The sequence below is a fragment of the Polyodon spathula genome, chromosome 8, assembly GCF_017654505.1.
Source record: "Polyodon spathula isolate WHYD16114869_AA chromosome 8, ASM1765450v1, whole genome shotgun sequence".
NCBI lineage: Eukaryota > Metazoa > Chordata > Actinopteri > Acipenseriformes > Polyodontidae > Polyodon > Polyodon spathula.
Window position 1 is genome coordinate 46,106,232 of NC_054541.1, and position 18,262 is coordinate 46,124,493.

The window sequence follows — 18,262 nt, forward strand, 5'->3', positions numbered from 1 at the left end:
GCTGCCACATAATTCCCCTTCCCGGTCGATGAGTTAGTGCACCGACGCACCGCCCCCTTTCTAGATGACCGACTTCCCTTTAAACCTGGGAATGAAGTGTCAGGCCAAACAGTCCAGGGTTCCCGTTGATTAGTGCCCTTACAGGTCGGGAGGGAGATTTACCACCAAAGATCATTCTATTTCTGTCACAAACGCATATGATGTTTATTATATTTTCCCATCTGGATACCCACCATGCTATTTCCTGCCTTGTTGTTAGTGATGATTTTTATTGGAATGACAAGTAACAGACAATCCAGGTGCTGGAAAACAGCACTAAGAAAAATATGAAGTATTACAACAATGAACAATTATATTGAATGCAGAGACAGTCAGAGACAGTCTGGTATAAAATAAATGCATTACTATCTAACGAAATGTTGGTTAAGTTTAAATTGATCAAATTATTTGAATGATAATTATGAATGATCCAACCGGCATAGTTTATACTTAGAAAACTGTCTACAAAACCATCATATCACATAGCATACATTGTTTCCTTAATTAAGTGAAATAGCAAATTCTGACATTTTGTAAATTATAGTAAAGGCATTGTGAATTTCTGTAAATAACATGCATTTGTACAGGAGTTAACTGTTTTTGAGAGTCTAGATTTAAATAGGAGATCAATTTCAATGTTTGTTTTGCTTCTTTTATCTTGCTGTTTAACTCTTATAAAATCTGTTTGTTTTTTTTTCACAAAATGTGTGACTGTTTTTTTCATTGAGAAGGGTTACCTTTACAAAAGCCTTTTACTATTCTGCATTGTTAAGAGTTTAGCATTGAGATTTCTTTAAATATTGTATTCTGTTTGATCTATAGTATACAACACTATAAAAGAACATCTCTAAGGGCCATTTATAGTATTGGGTTGCAGGTCATGTCTCTGGATAAAATGTTCACATTAAAGATCCAACATATATGTCTTTAAGGAATTTTATAAACCACTTATAAGAAATCAACCAATCACAGTCAGATATGTCACAATTCCAGTTCATCTTATCTTGTGTACACATGTTATTCCAGGCATAGAATATACACACAATTCTAAGAACGACACTATTGCTTATGTTTATTGGCAAGTATAATCTTCATTGATGTATAATAAGTTTCTATTTCATGTGTAGAGTCTCTTATTATAACAGATGCCATTTCGCACAGTATGAGCAGCCAGAACCAATCAGTCTCACATCACTAGCACACCCGACAAACAACATATTAACTAGTAATGCAAATATACATTACATCTTCACTGTCTCTCGCGGTGTGACACGTTAGACACAAAGGAATATGATAACCGTGGAGCTTTTTTTATTTATTTTGAATATTGCAATTTCAGTAACAATTATTTAATCATAATAAGCATGCTATTTTGTTCACATCTAATTGTAGACTATTTTTAATGACCATCGTTGATTTTCTTCCATCATATCACTCAAATTAAAACTGTATGCAAGTTTTGCTAGCCATGTTCTTTTTGATGCCCAGTTTCTGGCCCTTAGGAGATGTATTCAAATGAAAGAGAATTTGTTGGATTAAAAGTGACAGAAAGAGAGCAGGTTTCCTTTTATTTATTTATTTATTTTTTTGGCTTCTGTGAAGGTTACCTTACAAATGATATTCAGATTGTACTGATGCCTTTTTTTTAAATTATGACAAATATTACCCGATTATTTACTGTGTAGCTGGTGCTGCCAAGAGAGAGTTCAAATGTTACAGGCATTCTCAAATACAGGAAGCAAAAAAATCGATAGATGGAAAAATCAAAAGATGGCAGTCAATTAGGTTGAGCAGTTACCATCAGACGTCTCTGTGAAGCGAAGGTTCAACACTTAATAAAAATAAACAAAAAAAAACCTCAATGTATATAGCAAAGCCTACTGCCCAACTGAGCCCAGCAGCTGAAAGTGGGGGAGTGGGTGGGGTTTGTACTATGTCGCTAAAAATGTAAACAAAAATCCAAGACCTTTACCTGCCACAAAATATCAAAAACAAACATCCCTCAGATCTGTGTCCACAAGGTTTTTTTTTTGTTTGTTTGTTTTGTTTTTAACGAACAGAAGAAAGTAAAAGACCATTACGGTATGTTTATTATTTGTACTGCATTCTAACTCAGAAATAGCAGTTGCTCCTTCTTCGTTTAAAAACTTTTCCCAGAAAAACTTTGTAACTTTTATAACAGGAGCACGTTTCAGCTGGGTTAGAAGGGGCAGCCCAATCTTTCACGGCTGTTCCATTAGATTACCAGTAGAACAGATCTGCCTGATAAAGTGTTGCAATTAATGCTGGATACCCGTGAATTTCCAACTGCTATTAATAAATATGAGATGGCATACACATGGCTGTGCGTGTGTGTGTGTCATCAGAGAGAACAAAATAAGCAAGCCTCCAAGGACACTGTCAGCCCAGGCTCCTTAGGCACAACCACGCTTCTTCATGACCTTTCCTGATTTATTTCATTAGCTCTCTGGTGCATGCTCACCAGATGCAGTTTGCAGAGGCTGATAAACCCTTTATGCCACCTCCCCAGTGATGTGTCAGAATACCCAGTGAGTTAGGGGTTTGGCAGTGTGAGCTGTAACTCAAGGGATCTCATAGATGAAAGACTTCTCTTGACATTTCACTTGTGACGGTCAGAGGCTCTTTCTGCTCACTGCGTGGTGCCTACATCTGCCAGGTTTCACTGATTCATCTGAAGTAAATGCTTTTCTTTCGCATCAATAAGTGATTGTGTAACATACTATATAGAAATCTTAAAATATTTATTCTGAAAAAGCAACAAGACATCATATTTTTATTATTCTGTCATTTCTTATCACAAAATAAATACAAAGAAAGAGATATACTAAAGCCTGTAAATAATGAACTGTTTTCAGTCTACAGAACTGAATATTTTGTTCATACTACATGCTTTTATAATGTAGAGATGCATTATGCACATTTGTACTGCGTCTCAGAAAAAATAATAGTTACTAGAAAGGACTTTATGTAATGCTGCCATCTGCTGCTCATAGGACAGTACATGCTAGTATATATGATATCTTATAAATAACCAGTTCTGTCATAATAATGTAACTTGGATATCTAGGTATGCAGCTTTGTATTGGAAATTAGATACATGCTCTAAAGAGACTGGTTGCATAACATAGCATAACATTCTCTGGGGGTGGAATATGTTTAACAATAAAATACATGAAATACATGCTAAAAGCCTGCAAAAAAACACAATATTGTGTTTTCCTCATTGCCTTATTTTACTTATCTGCCTGGTTATTCATCAACTCCAATAATTCCCAAACCTTTAAACGAGATTCACAATATTACAAGTGTAGAAATTCTGCCATGAAAGTGCTTTAACATAATTTGTCAGATTGGAATGCCCATTAACAGTATAGCTTGTTGCCATGACTACAATTAAAGCTATTTAAAAAGCCCTGTACAGTTGCTGGGAATTAGTCTAAAGTTTTTCACTCAGTAGCAGGCTTTTTTTTTATGCAATCATTTTTATGGATGCTTGGTATTAAACCAATAAGACTATAACAAAGAACATACATTGTAACTGAATACAATGTTTTAAGTTGAATACACTATGTAGTTATTCTCACCTAGAGTAGCATGTGCTGGAATAGTACTGACAGAGAAACGAAGCTGTGCATTATAAAAGTGATGCTGTATAAAAGTGTTGATGAAAATGTTCTGGTTAATTCCACTGAGAAAGCCAGGTCCCAATTTTGTCACCTCAATAAATCCATATAATTGTTTTCTGTCACTTCATGTTAAAAAAAAAATACAGATGTTTTTCTGATACATTCTTTGGAGTGTCAGCAAACAAATCACTGATGTACCCCTGTCATCCTCAAAATGGAATGAATCCTACACAAAAAACATGGAACATTCCACAATACATCAGCTCTTCAGCTCCCTCTTCTGTCAGCTCCGAGCTCCACCTTCTCCAATCACACCTTCAATACAAAACCTGGAATCCCTGTTTACACACTGTATAGGACTCTTCTTATTGTTGTCACTCTGTATATCATTCTATTTGTAGCTACAGATTTTGTGTTAGGGGTTCTCTAGTGAACCTCCAATATAATCCCTAATCAGTTCAATCTAACACAGTGTCTTTTTCATATTTCTCAGTCATGTCCAACAATAATAGTAAGCAACATTGTGTCCCCACCTCTGTGTGAGGACAGGGCATTTTGAAAGTAATTATGCGTGTCCATGGCCTAACCTGACTGACGCGCACAGTAGAGACATGGCTACAGTCCTTTTTCACCAGCTTGTCTTGCTGTAGTGGTTGCTACATCTGTTAGTCACACATCCTGCTGCATCCCTGTATAAAATGTATTCCTCCTCAGGAAATCTGTCATGTGATTTAAAAAGCACAGTAACAAAAGGGAGCTAATTCCACAGAGGGCAATCCACTGCACTTAAATTTTCTATGGAAACACATGGTAGGCTAAATCCCTGAGGGATCTCAGAAATCTGTTCTCTCAGAGTGCAGGGGAGGCACACATGTCATACCGTGTAGAAAACAGAAAGTACTGATTAGAGGAGAAACCTCAAAATGGAGCGAGGTAACTAGTGGAGTACCACAGGGATCAATATTAAGTCCTCTGCTACTCCTAATCTACATTAATGATTTAGATTCTGGTATAGTAAGCAAACTTGTTAAATTTGCAGACGATACAAATAGGAGGAGTGACAAACACTGTTGCAGCAGCAAAGGTCATTCAAAATGATCTAGACAAGATTCAGAACTGGGAAGACACATGGCAAATTACATTTAATAGAGAAAAGTGTAAGGTTCTGCACGCAGGCAATAAAAATGTGCATTATAAATATCATATGGGAGATACTGAAATTGAAGAAGAACTCCTATCTAGGAGTTTATGTTGCCTCAGAAATGTCTTAATCTAGACAATGTGGAGAAGCTATACAAAAGGCCAACAAGATGCTCGGATATATAGTGAAAAGTTTTGAATTTAAATCAAGGGAAGTAATATTAAAAATGTACAATGCATTAGTAAGATGTTATCTTGAATATTGTGTCCAGGTCACCTCGCTACAAAAAGGATATTGCTGCTCTAGAAAGAGTGCAAGGAAGAGCGACCAGAATTATTCCGGGTTTAAAAGGCATGTCATATGCAGGCTAAAATTGAGTCTTGAACAAAGACGACTACGTGGCGACCTAATTCAAGCATTCAGAATTCTAAAAGGTATTGACAATGTTGACCCAAGGGACTTTTTTGACCTGAAAAAAGAAACAAGGACCAGGGGTCACAAATGGAGATTAGAAAAAGGGGCATTCAAAACAGAAAATAGGAGGCACTTTTTTACACAGAGAATTGTGAGGGTCTGGAACCAACTCCCCAGTAATGTTGTTGAAGCTGACACCATGGGATCCTTCAAGAAGCTGCTTGATGAGATTATGTGATCAATAAGCTACTAACAACCAAACGAGCAAGATGGGCCGAATGGCCTCCTCTCGTTTGTAAACTTCTTTATGTTCTTAATATTGAATCTGGTCTTTAGTTTGTTTTTGAACCTTCTTTCAAAACTGTCGTCCTGTGTACTAGTCTAGGAAAGATATTTACCAACAAAAAAAGCAGATTGCTCTAGTAGTATAGGAAAGATAACTAAAATGGCAGACCAGTAAAATAACCGATATTCGAATATCTTTATCTAAGCCCGTTCTAATGTGTTGTTTCAGTATACGACTGAAAGAGTTCAAATAAAAAGGCTAACTCAGTAAGTGAGTCTTCTCAGTGAGACCGAGCAACTACCATCGAACAGCTGAGCCCAGCAGCAGACAGGAAAACGGCTTATGGGGGAAACATGGACTGACCAAACATCTCTCCCTAGTTACTAACTCTTAGTGCTCTGGAAAAAGGATACTTTCTTATGGAAATAGTAGCTTTGACATAACAGTATAAGCTGGTTTTAATAGCCTTCTATTTATAGAACCTTCAGAAGTTGCAAAAGACAGCTGACATAACAGTGCTCATCATAATAAAAATGAGTCTGCTGGTAGTGCTTTGTGACTATGGTCCTAAATGCCCAATTTGGACTGTATAAAGCCTTCTTTAAGATCATTAGAGCCAGCGCATTGACGATATTGGCATGGCAGACACATGATGCAGCAACCAGTTTGAATACGTCACTGTACAAAGTAATGCCCCTACTCTGGGCTTGGTGTTTTTCTATATCAATTCTTATTGATAAATGCAGATTCCAATACAACAGAAAAGATCCAGGCCTTTTTACATACAGTTTTAGTGAAAGAATACTAAAGCGTTGCTTGTTGCAGCAGCTTGTGATCTACTGGATGAGATCTCTGCTCATGAAACTCTAATGAGGCAGTAAATGTCAGCTGTAGTCACAATGGTGACAATTCATAAGCAAAATGGGAAGTTTATCAAAAATATTAATATAGTGAATAATTAGAGAATATTTTCACTTTGTAAGATACCGCAGACTTACGTCATTGCGAAGTAATGAACCAATGGTGCTGTGTTGATGTTTTATCAATATTAAAATTGGCAGCTACTAAACCACCGATTCCGGTGGCACCGTGCCAAACTGTATTAATGAGGCACATTAGGTATCACACCTGTGATGTGCCTACCCAAAAACAATAAGTCATGCGGGTATTTAAGGTATGAGACAGCTCTTGAAAATGAAAATTAATGTTGTTTCCTGTCATGGTTAGGTAACAGTGTTTTAATTTAGAAAAGCCTACTCAATCTCTAGTGAAATTCCGTAAGGCAGTTCAAACTGTTCTTTTGAAGACTCTTCTGTTCCATCTTCAAGCAGATTTGTTACTTTTAATTGGGTTTATTCTACTCATCAAGTCATGTGTTTTATTACACAGATTGGTAGAGGCTACCAAAAAGAGCAATGATAAACTGGTTGCAGACCGCAATCATGCACCCTGGTACAGTACATGATTAGCCTGCTTGCTGAACAAGTCTCAACAGTTCATCAAGATTATCTCCTTCTCTAAATGTTAGTCTATAGGAGTCACATAATCAGCAGGTACATCACAGGCAGCTCAACGATTGGAAGTAAGAAATGTCATATAAGGCTGGGGTAAAATACACTTCTCTCCCGAAGTGTGGTTCTTTCATGATGACCATACATTAGAGACATGCATACATTTGTAGCAAGTGAATAACCGTGTAGCATTAAGGCAAATTCATTTATTAGCTTTTAGTGCTTTAATTGGCACTGTGCATTTTACTTTTTGTAATTCTAGTCTCTGTTAATTAGTATTTGCAACAGAGCGTTTCATATAGTTTTGATAGGTATGATAAATATATGAGCTGATGCTGTACTCCTCTGACAAGTTTGCCACGCTGAATATGAGTTCTGTATTCTGATAAGACACGGTTACCCCCGGTCAGGGCACAGCAGGAGCAGAGTGGCATTCCATCTAGGAATGGATGTGGGCTGCTTTTTTCATGTCAATAATGTTCTTATTCCCGTCACATTCGCTTTTTTCCACATAAGAATACCTCTGCATTAATGTAAGCCTTTCAGTCTTTCTTATGTTATGAAATTAAGACATGGTAAGAAGATGACCTCCCCTAAAAATGTACAAAAAAGAGGTATCATTATTATTTGTAAATAATATAGACTAAAAGCTTTTGATCAAGGTGTCAAGATGTATTTTGCTTAAGTTTTGAATAAAAAAATAAAGATATCTTTACAGCTGAGGGGGAATGCAATTTTCTTAGTCCAAAAAGCAATCAACTGGTAACAGCAGCAATTAATAGAAAATGTATGTTCCGACACTTCAGCAAGGCATTTTTTACAAAAAACCCCAGGGATTCGGCTCTCTAAGAAAATTTTTAGGTAATTTATTTTCTTCTGATAAGAAATTTTAAGTAACCTACACAAACGTCTTGAATTAGGAAATCACTTTAGGGGATAGACATTTTACACCATGTTGTTCACTTTACCTTCACACTGAAAAACCTTTTGAAATTATTTTAAATGATCAGCTTTCTGAAACATTATCTTTTTCCTAAGCCCTCTAATTCAATTTGCAATCTTTTTAAATCCTCTATGGCTGCAACGTTACCAGGGGGATGGGCCTGTATGGCAGTGGCAGGGTGAAAGCCCTGCTGTTGCATGTGTGCATGTTGGGGTGGGGAATATTGGGTTCTCTCTCTCAAAACACACACCCTGAACAGCCACGAGTGTATAAAATATGTGTTCACGGGCGGTAATGAGAAGATCAGAGTTGATGCTGGTGATAGAGGTGGAGGGCTATGTTCAGTGTTCTGTACTGTGCTGTTTGTTTATTTTCATGAGTTTTTGTCAAACTTTTTGTTTTGGCCCTTGTGCCCTTTATTCGACCAGCGTGGTTTTGTTAGTGTTTTGTCCGTTTTGTTGTTGTGTATTTGGTTAATTAAAGAGCACATTTGCGCATTTAACCATACAGCTTTCTGTGTCTAAGTCTCTGTCCCTGCCTAAACCACCTGGGCTAGGAGGCAGGTAGTTTGAAGGGAATTTATTTCAAAATTAGTTACAGGTCCAGCCTGCCACAGAAACCATGAAGCTTTTAAAATCTACACTCAGACTAATAGCACATAAAAGAAAGTGAATTCCACAAAGTGGGTTTGTAATTGAAGTGTAATGAGCTTAACATAGATGCCAAATACTTTGCAAAGGAGTCTAATTGTGCATTTGGCATTGCATGCTACCAACAGTTTTAATGAATATAACCTTTTGTATTTGGCAAGTTTCACTGATGTGTGATTTACCTAAAGCTACTTGCATGTGGCTGAGACACCCCATGCCATTCAGGGAATTATGAAATGTTGCTAAAGCAAGAATATGGTTCTCCTTATTATCAAAGCAGACCCTTGCCGAGCTGATCTGTTACACACAACACACCGGTTGGCTTTATACCTATTGTGCTAGTGACACCTCAGGGTGTAATATCTAAGACTTTAAAAACAATGTCTATTTTACCCCTTGTCAGCATTTATTCATTTATTTAAAATTGTATTAGCTGGAAAAGTCACAAACAGCTTGTTCACAAACGCATCCCAAGACAATTCTCACATTGTTTTTGCAATATAATTTTTGGTTTTCACACTGACTTAGAAAGAGAGCCCACTTATCTTGCTGCAACACCACAGTATACATTTGTAGTACCATTATTCTGACCCCACCAGAGATTTTATATTGCAGCATGCCTGGAGAATGGCACCTACATCGAAGGATATAAAACAAAGCATGCCCTCCACATTGTGGTCAGGCTGACTGGCCTGCCCAGTAGCCATTGTTATTAGCATGACAACTGCATTGACAGCACTTACAGAAAAGCCCTGCATGCAAAGCTGATGTCGGAGGTAATTCAATACAGAGAATGATTAGAAGGTAACATTACTCAAAATCATATTCACCCCAAGATGTTCCTCCAGTCCTGTGTTAGGTGACCTGTAACCTCGCTAGCTAGCTATTACACTTCCGGGCCCCAAATAACACTTTTATAGGTAAATAAATTACAACACTTTGGCCCAAAATGCATTTCTAGCACATATAGATGCATCACTCTGGACTGGCTAATCCACACCAGAACTACGGTGCATTGATTTTAATGGGAGAGCTAAATGCTGCCACCATATTATCCTTTCACCTGTACTGTAACACAGGAGGTGAATGGAGAGAGGAAGCCAAATCTCTTTAATCAGTATATTGCAGTCAAAGTGAAAAAATAATAATCAACACAATTAAAAGGGATGTTTTGGGTAATGTTTTAAAACCTTGATTATAGCATCTTTAACAGCACCCTCTCATGGTGCATTATCCTCTTACTGTAAATACATTACTCTCTGTTAAGACCAATTGTAATTATTTGTTACTGTCTAAAATAAACCATTACTATCATTGCCTTCAAACTACAGTGATAAGTAAGGGGCAGAAGGCAGGAACTGGAAGCAGTGAATGCAGGTACTGTACACAGAACGCTAGAAGGAAGTAGAGAGGCTGAACAGAACACTCACCAGAAGCATTATTTTGTTTTCAAATCTAGAGTGTGCTAGTTTGCTTTAAAGTTTTGGGTCAACTAAATAAAATGTTTTATTCTATGTGTTTAATAATGTGTATATTGTCACTAGGTGGCAGCAAATCTCGCCTATTAGAGAGTTCATTGTACTAACCTAGGCAAAAGCTACACAGTGCATAATATATATATATATATATATATATATATATATATATATATATATATATATATATATATATATATAATTTATTTCTGTATTTAAATAATGATAAAAAACACACACATACAAATCATAATACATGTAGGAGAAATACAATTTGAAACAAATGTTTCTCCTTTCCTTAAAGACAAAGAAGATTGCATTTTCATACAAGTTCACTTAATATTGAGAAACCCAAATGTCAAAATGAATATGGATTGAATTGGTATAATTTACCACCTACAGTAGTATAACACAGCGTGACTAGGCTGGATTGAGGCACAAGGAGTTAAGTGACCTTCCCATGCTGGGTTTGAATTCTTAATCATTGTTTTAACCACTGGCTCAGGGTCACATAGAATAGGACTTTATGAATATTTCCTGAAATCAATTGTCAGAAATGATCCAGTGTAAAAAACAATTTGAAGATCAGAATGTTAAACTCAGTTCTTCATATTTTAACCTAAATCTTAAACATGTTGTGTGTAACAGATTGATGACTACACAGGGATGTACTTGGATTTGAAACTATTGAAGCCATTATTGAAGCTATTGTTCTAGGAGAAACAAAACCTGTACATCCACACTGTCTTTATGTATTCACAACACACAGCTTCTGTTAAATTACCCTAAATACACAACATATGGAAGCTTGGGCATTGGGCTCCAAAACAAATCAGTGTTTGAGTCAGGTCAGTTGGTAGCATTCATTTTGATCACAGCTGTTTGTTACTCTTGGTTTGTTGTACAACACAGAATAGGTGATACAGTAAGTTGCAGCTGGCAGCCGGTATGAAGGGTATCATGTATCTAGAATCATGTATCTATGACCCCATGCTACAGAACAGGGTTTCTCTTCCCAGCTTTGGTGTATGCTATTTAACAGAACTGCACATACATTGCCTTGTGAAAATGGAAAACAAATGTACCATTAGCCCTCCCCTGCATGGCACATCTGCATTTTGGGTCACTTGATTACCATATAATTCTTGTACCAGCATAGCTGTAAAAATCAGAGGAGACACAAAAACCTGCCTTAACATGCTTCCCATCTATAGTACGGGACAAATAATTTTTAATACGTAAGGATTATTATCATCTTAATTACCAACCATTCTACACAGATAAAAATGCATAAGGTAGTAATTATATTTCATTCTTTTGTACCAATTACTGGTTTCAGTCTTTTTTATTCACCTCTGAATGGAAAGATCAGTTTCACTCATATTTTACTTGTAGGAGTCCATGAGGTCAACCAGTCTTGCATGTTAAGGCTACAGTGCATTCTTTGAGAATATGAATGCCTTGGTTCCATGTGCCACTGGGACTGGGTTGATCAGCTCAATATGGGACCACGGTCGGACTGCCATCAGCAGTGAATAATTCAATTAAATAAAAGGAAAGATTTAAAGAAAAGGTCATGTGACAGTACTCTTGTGACCACCTCTGAAGAGCATTGCTGTGTGCACTGATCACCTCTGAAGAGCACTGCTGTGTGCATTGATCACCTCTGAAGAGCACTGCTGTGTGCACTGATCACCTCTGAAGAGCACTGCTGTGTGCACTGATCACCTCTGAAGAGCACTTCTGTGTGCATTGATCACCTCTGAAGAGCACTGCTGTGTGCACTGATCACCTCTGAAGAGTACTGCTGTGTGCACTGATCACCTCTGAAGAGCACTGCTGTGTGCACTGATCACCTCTGAAGAGCACTGCTGTGTGCATTGATCACCTCTGAAGAGCACTGCTGTGTGCATTGATCACCCCTTTAGAGCACTGCTGTGTGCACTGATCACCCCTTTAGTGCGCTGCTGTGTGCATTGATCACCTCTAAAGAGCACTGCTGTGTGCACTGATCACCCCTTTAGTGCGCTGCTGTGTGCATTGATCACCTCTGAAGTTGACAACCGGGTTTGATAAACCTCTATGGTGCGCATCTGCTAACAACAGTACAATGGTCAGCTCCTGCATAGAATGGAATCGTGTTATTTTCTTCATGGTGGAAGACTTGTCACACCTTCATCCAAGCTACATATAAGACAATACAGGTATAGAAGACAACTGAGACATTTGTTTCAATAAATAATGACTTTTAATGGCAAAGTAATAATTTAGACAGATACAGTGTGCACATCTGCTAAAAATATAGGGCAACTGGTTTACAAGCTAGAGGTATAGCTTTAAAAAAAAAAAGAATAGGAATACATCATCCAGTTTACCCTGGTGATGTCAAATACTAATTATCAGGGCTTTACAAATACTACAAAATTCTTCAGATGATTGAAATCACTGTTTCTGTCTATTTACATGATATGTTACATACAAATGTACAAAATATAAAACATTTAAAGACAAATGTTTCACAACAAACTTTTTCAAAGTAGGAAACTCTATGCACTCACTGAGATGTATTGGTTGAAGTACCCACGATGGCCTAAACAGGTTGGTTTGAATGGTTCACACGACTGATCATCAAGATGTTGACAGAAGGCAAGCCAGCAGGCTCTTCAATAACGCTGTTTCGCCTTATTATTATTATTCTTTTTTTTGTTTTAAACATTGTGGAAAAAAAGTAGCTAATTACTGTCAGCTCTTACAATGTGTGGCAGATGTATTCTGTAGGTCTGCCGGTTGAATAAAAAAAAAGGACTATCCTGAGGGTTTCTGTTAGTTTTTTTGCAATCTTGTATTTATTTGTTTTGCCCAGCAGCAGCAGCATCACGTTCTCATAAATGGCCAGTGGTTGGCTGAGATAGTTGTTAGCACCTGTGTTTTACAAGTCCTAGTTAATGCACTCAACCCAGACAGCTCTACAGGATATCACTGCCAATAAATGAACGCCTACCTCTGTTAAGAAATATAGGTTTGTAATTGCAGGGAATTGTCAATATATTAGAAAATATGCTAAACATTGCACACAGAAGCTAATATAAGATTCAGTAGAATACTGGAGTAGACCACAGCGTAGACCGCTAATGTGTGCTCCTTATAAATCAACAGAAGACAACCACCTTTAAAAATAATCCACAGAGAGAGGCTGGGATTATCACTGAGAACTGCAATTGCTGGCCAAAAAGTGTTCTCATAAATTCAACTGACATTGATAAAAGAGAAAAAGATTTAATATACACCCAGATAAATTTAGCTCAGTATACCCTTACAAGTGAACACAATAATTTGAGTAGCTTTCTTTGGAAGATTTCACTTGTAATGGGGTCTGCTGCATAGCTCTCTGTGGGTTAGGGTTGGAGGCCAAGGTTCATATTTCATACAGGCTCAGTATTTGTTCTGCTTGATTTTGTCATCGCATTGTTTTTCTCTTGACTATTTCATTGTTTAGTTATTTTTGCTTCATTTCAACAGAGGTATTAAAAAACATGCTTGGCTTCCTTAACAGTGTATACATTTGTGTTTCAACGTAACGTTATCAAACTGGCACATGCTTCTATATATTGTGAAGCCCCTGCATAGGCAAGACAACCAATCATTACAGGACAATGCACACCTGTTGTACTAGCTTTTAGGTTTGCATTTTTCTTTAGAAACTTTTTTTTTCTTTTCTTTGCAAAGTACACAAAATCTCAGCAAGTTAAGCATAAGTTGACACCAATAGGGCAGAATGCATCGTTGTTTCACTGTGCAAGACTTCTTATTTACACCCCCCCCCCCCAAAAAAAACTGTGCAAAACCAACCCGCATTTATTTATTTATTTTCAAAACTAAAATGCAATAAACCTTCCTTTCCTTCTTCAACATTGCTTCATTCGATTTGTAAAAGTAAAAGTTTAATGTACATATAGAAAAATCAAAACAACATGCTCTGGAGCTATAAAATCAAATTTGTGCTCATGCTGATTCAAGTGCTCCCAGCTCAGCTGGGCAAAAATAAAAATAAAAACACCCCTCCCTTCAAATGCTTGTTTTTTAAAAAATCTTAATGTTTTAGTTATAGCCTATTTTAGATTCTAAAGTAAAAGAAACATAATAAAATAAAAATAAAACATGTAGCAGTCGGTGTGATCTCTGGTAAAGTGTTGCTTCCAAAGCTAGGCAGCCAACCCTATTCACAAGGGTTGAAACTTTGAGAATGTTGACGAGAAAGAAAAATGGGAAAAAGGAGAAATTTTTTTGTGCTCGACTTTTTTTATACATCATAAGAATAAAACACTGTGTATATATATATATATATAATAGATAGATATATATGATATATATAATATATATATACATACATATTCATACTGTATTACTGTATTTCCTGAAAGTATGACATAAAGGACATTCTTATTACCTGTACTAGACACCAAGTTTCGTATTTGACAAGTTCTTAGAAATTTGCTAGGAACTTTAAGGCAGTGAGAAAGCACCATTATCAAATTTGTTCCCTTCTTGCTTAGGTTCTTAAATAATAATAATAATAATAATAATAATAATAATAATAATAATAAAGTGAATGCTGAACTGCAGCCTTTCACATCTTTCTATTGGTATAATGCAATAAATCTGTAAAGGTTGGGTGGATGACATGCATACCACTTCATAAATTATCAAAAGAAAAAACAAAGAAAGAAAGAACAATGTCTATTGGTAAACTACGCAGCAACTGTGGGTGTATACATCACTGTGCACTTGACAGCTCTAATAATGTATGATTGGCACTTGTCCAGTGTTTCACAGTAGTGGTTGTTTGGGTTTGCACAATGTCGCTTGTGCTTGTCATGAACAGGTTGCATGGATCTCAGAATGGGCGGTGGTGTAAACCAAAGACTGGTATAGTCATGTGACCAGCACCATGTGGCACAACTGAGGTCCGGATTGGATGAGAACAGCGCAGGCTGTTCAGGTTAGACGGCACCTCAGGAAAATAAACAGCAGAGCGCCCTGTAAACGTTAGCAGTCAATAACAAACAACAGGAAATTCTAAAAGAAAAACTAATTCCAGTTTGTTTTTTTTGTTTAGTTTTTTTAAACCGTATGTGCAGCCATTTTTTAAGTGCCCTTAATTTGAGCTTTTTTTCCCAGTAGACAAATGGAGGTCTGTCATTCCATTATTATGGAAATACCTTGAATTCAAATTAAATGTGAGCTTTCGAATCTACTCCGCTTCTCTGATAAAAGCTGCTGCCTACCTGCAACACCCCATTACCGTTTCAAGTCTCTGGTGGGTTGCTTTTACTTGCACTGGCAGTGGAACAGGTTTTTGTTTTTCTCTACGAACGCCTCAACCCCACTACTTCTCGCTTTTCCTATAGAGTAGACTCCAGCGACGAGTCCAGTATGTCATCGTGGTGGCCAGTGCTGTCGCTGTCACAGCTCTGTGCACTTGAATAATTGGCAGCCTCTTGCAGTCTCATTAACATATTCATCTGGAAAAATAAATAAATATAAAAATGGGCCACGGTATAATGTAATACAAAAATGTAATCAACAATCTATGCAATGCTTCTTTGTTTCTCTTCATGGCTCTCACATAATGAGTACACAGTCATGACAGAATTAGGTCCAATAGGGGAAGGTGACTTTCTCTTGTCAACAACATAAAAGAATGTATAGCAGCAAACTTGTTAAAATGAAGGTTAATCTAGTGATACAAATAAACGGCTGTTTTTTTGTCACAAGAAAACACCATAGAAAAAAAAAAAAAAACATATCCCGCCTGTTTCTTGTGGACCTGTAACTGGCCAACCCTGCTGAGTGGTTCTTGCAATGCAAGGAGGTATATAGTAAGTGCTACATCCCTTGGCTTGGCCTGTTGGTCTTACCAGTGGATCGCCCTCTGTGTCACTTTGTGAAACCTGCTTGGAGGAGCCTCCCTCTTTGGCTGAGGTGTACCCTTCATATCCCACATCTTCAGGCCGGAGCTGAAGCAGTGCCTGCCAGTCGTGCTGCAGAGATGCGGAGCTCCACGGATAGGTATCAATGACCCATTTTGAAGGGTCTTCCCATGCAGCTCTTTTACCATACAGCTGAAACAAAGGAAGATGAGAAGTAATGGGGTGGTAGCAACGTTTTATTTAACATCAGCATCTGCAAGCAGTTTTCTGAAAACACAAATTTAAAAAAAAAGGTACGTTGAAATGTACAGGTTTGGACAAAATTTTTGCATCACCTAGAATTTTAGGATTGAGACATCATTTTAAAAAACTACCAAAAAAAAGCTTATGAACATAATTGAGATATTTTATTCAACATTATGTAATCAAAGAAACTACAAAATGACACCGCTACCGGGAGCCTTTACAGTAGTACAGTATTTCATGTTAGATTTAAAAAAAATGTAATTGTTGTTTTATTTTGTCAGTTTTCTGTTAAGTATACGGAAAACTACAAAGCAGTATGTATTTCAATATGTTAACGTAACATTATTCAGCAGGTTTCTTTCAATATTATGAAGCAACATTTGCTAATTCTAAGGTGATACAAAACTTCAGGCCACAGCTATACACAATGAAGTTCTTTCTCTGTCCTCTTACCTGAAGCCCCTCTCTCACAGCCTCCAGCAGGTATGGTACCAGGGAATAGTTCCACAGGTCTGTGAACCACACTCTGCAGCCATCTGCATCCATAGGACAAGACAGGAAGAGTCTGGGACCTAGAGGGCAAAACCATTAGAAGACAAAGGGGGGAAAGGACCTCTCCATTTTTAACCACTTAAGGTACACAAGGAATTGAGCGGTTGTTGTTCCAACAGTTTCTTCTTAAAATACATTTGAGAGTGACTCAAGTATCACGTGGAAACTGACAATTGGATCCGACCTGTCAGTACATTTTAAACCCTGTTTTGTGCATATCATTGCAAAAATAAGAAATTTAGCATCACTGTATTTGTGGGACAGATGTCCCTTGTACCTTATTCTTGTGCAATTCATTTTATTTACTCTGAAGGTATAACGTCCCTTTTCAGCTACAACACTTGCTGTGCCAACACACATGCTGTGCCCATCCTACAATACTGAAACTGCTGGCCAGGATTACTACCTGCAGACTATCAGGGGGAGGTGATTGCTCTAACGCTGTGGAATTTTAGAGAAGTAACAAAAGATCACATGAGAAGCTGAACCAAACAAAAATGACGTTAGTAAAACTTCTGACGCTGACAATATAAAACCTTAAACGTGGTCTTATTACAAAGAGCAGTGATATGATCAGAGGGGAGAAATCCCACCATTCACAATACACTCTTCCATCTTTCAGGGCTTTCTTAACTCAAATGTATAGTAAAAAATTGCATTCTGGCCTGTCGTGTTTTTTTAACAGTTCCTCATCTGAACAGCTTACCGATGGTGACGTCGGAGGAACTATGAGCTTCCAGGAAGGTGTTGAGGTGCTGCCAAGTTTTGGGGATCCAGTCAATGATTTTGATGAGATCATTGTTCCTCATGTTCTTGTCGATCTCTGTCTCAATGAGTTTTCTCCTGAGATATCGGCCCAGGAACCCCTTTACTGGTTCTGTATGATTGGCACACAACACCCACCTGCAAACAGGGATGAGTCATTACCATCTGTTAGCAAAATCCACAAGATCACGAAAAAAAAATATATAGTCCCATGGTAGTCAGGCTTGAGTTTCTAACGTGAACACATTTTAAATCGATAACATTAACTGAGAAACAACTGATTAATCTGATTTATAACTACATTTTGATTTTACTGCATGATCATCACTCCAGGTACAGCAGGGTTTGTTTAAGTGAACCAGATGGGTTCAGAAGTGAGATGAGGTGCTGGGGAGTATGGGAGTGGTGAAGGCTCAGTGAAGCACAAGTCATGGATTCCACCCATATGAGATAAATCCTGAAGGCTAAACATGTGTCATTAATAGAGCTTGAATAAAGCAATCAATAAACTGAGAGGCAGACACAGAAATGTGGAAAATGTACTCCTTCCAGAGTATGACCAATAAGAGTGTGAAAAGTGAAATATTTCACCCCACTTCTGCCTTGCACTTTGAATATCAATTTAAAAAATACATATTTTTAGATAAGTGGATTGAATATATA

At 37.4% G+C, this 18,262-nt stretch overlaps 1 protein-coding gene across 9 annotated transcripts in view; it reads right to left on the minus strand.

Moving 5' to 3' along the window:
• Positions 1-14,588: 14,588 nt before the first annotated feature.
• The window catches only part of LOC121320039 (neuron navigator 3-like), a 158,833-nt gene continuing 155,159 nt past the window's right edge, over positions 14,589-18,262 (minus strand). For all 9 annotated transcript variants that reach the window (XM_041258174.1, XM_041258170.1, XM_041258173.1 and 6 more), the window contains 4 exons: positions 17,541-17,737; positions 16,736-16,854; positions 16,025-16,228; positions 14,589-15,628 (listed from right to left, as the gene is read on the minus strand). In XM_041258174.1, the coding sequence (XP_041114108.1) occupies positions 15,509-15,628; positions 16,025-16,228; positions 16,736-16,854; positions 17,541-17,737 (640 nt within the window). In that variant the 3' untranslated portion in view covers positions 14,589-15,508. The remainder of the gene's footprint in view (positions 15,629-16,024; positions 16,229-16,735; positions 16,855-17,540; positions 17,738-18,262) is intronic.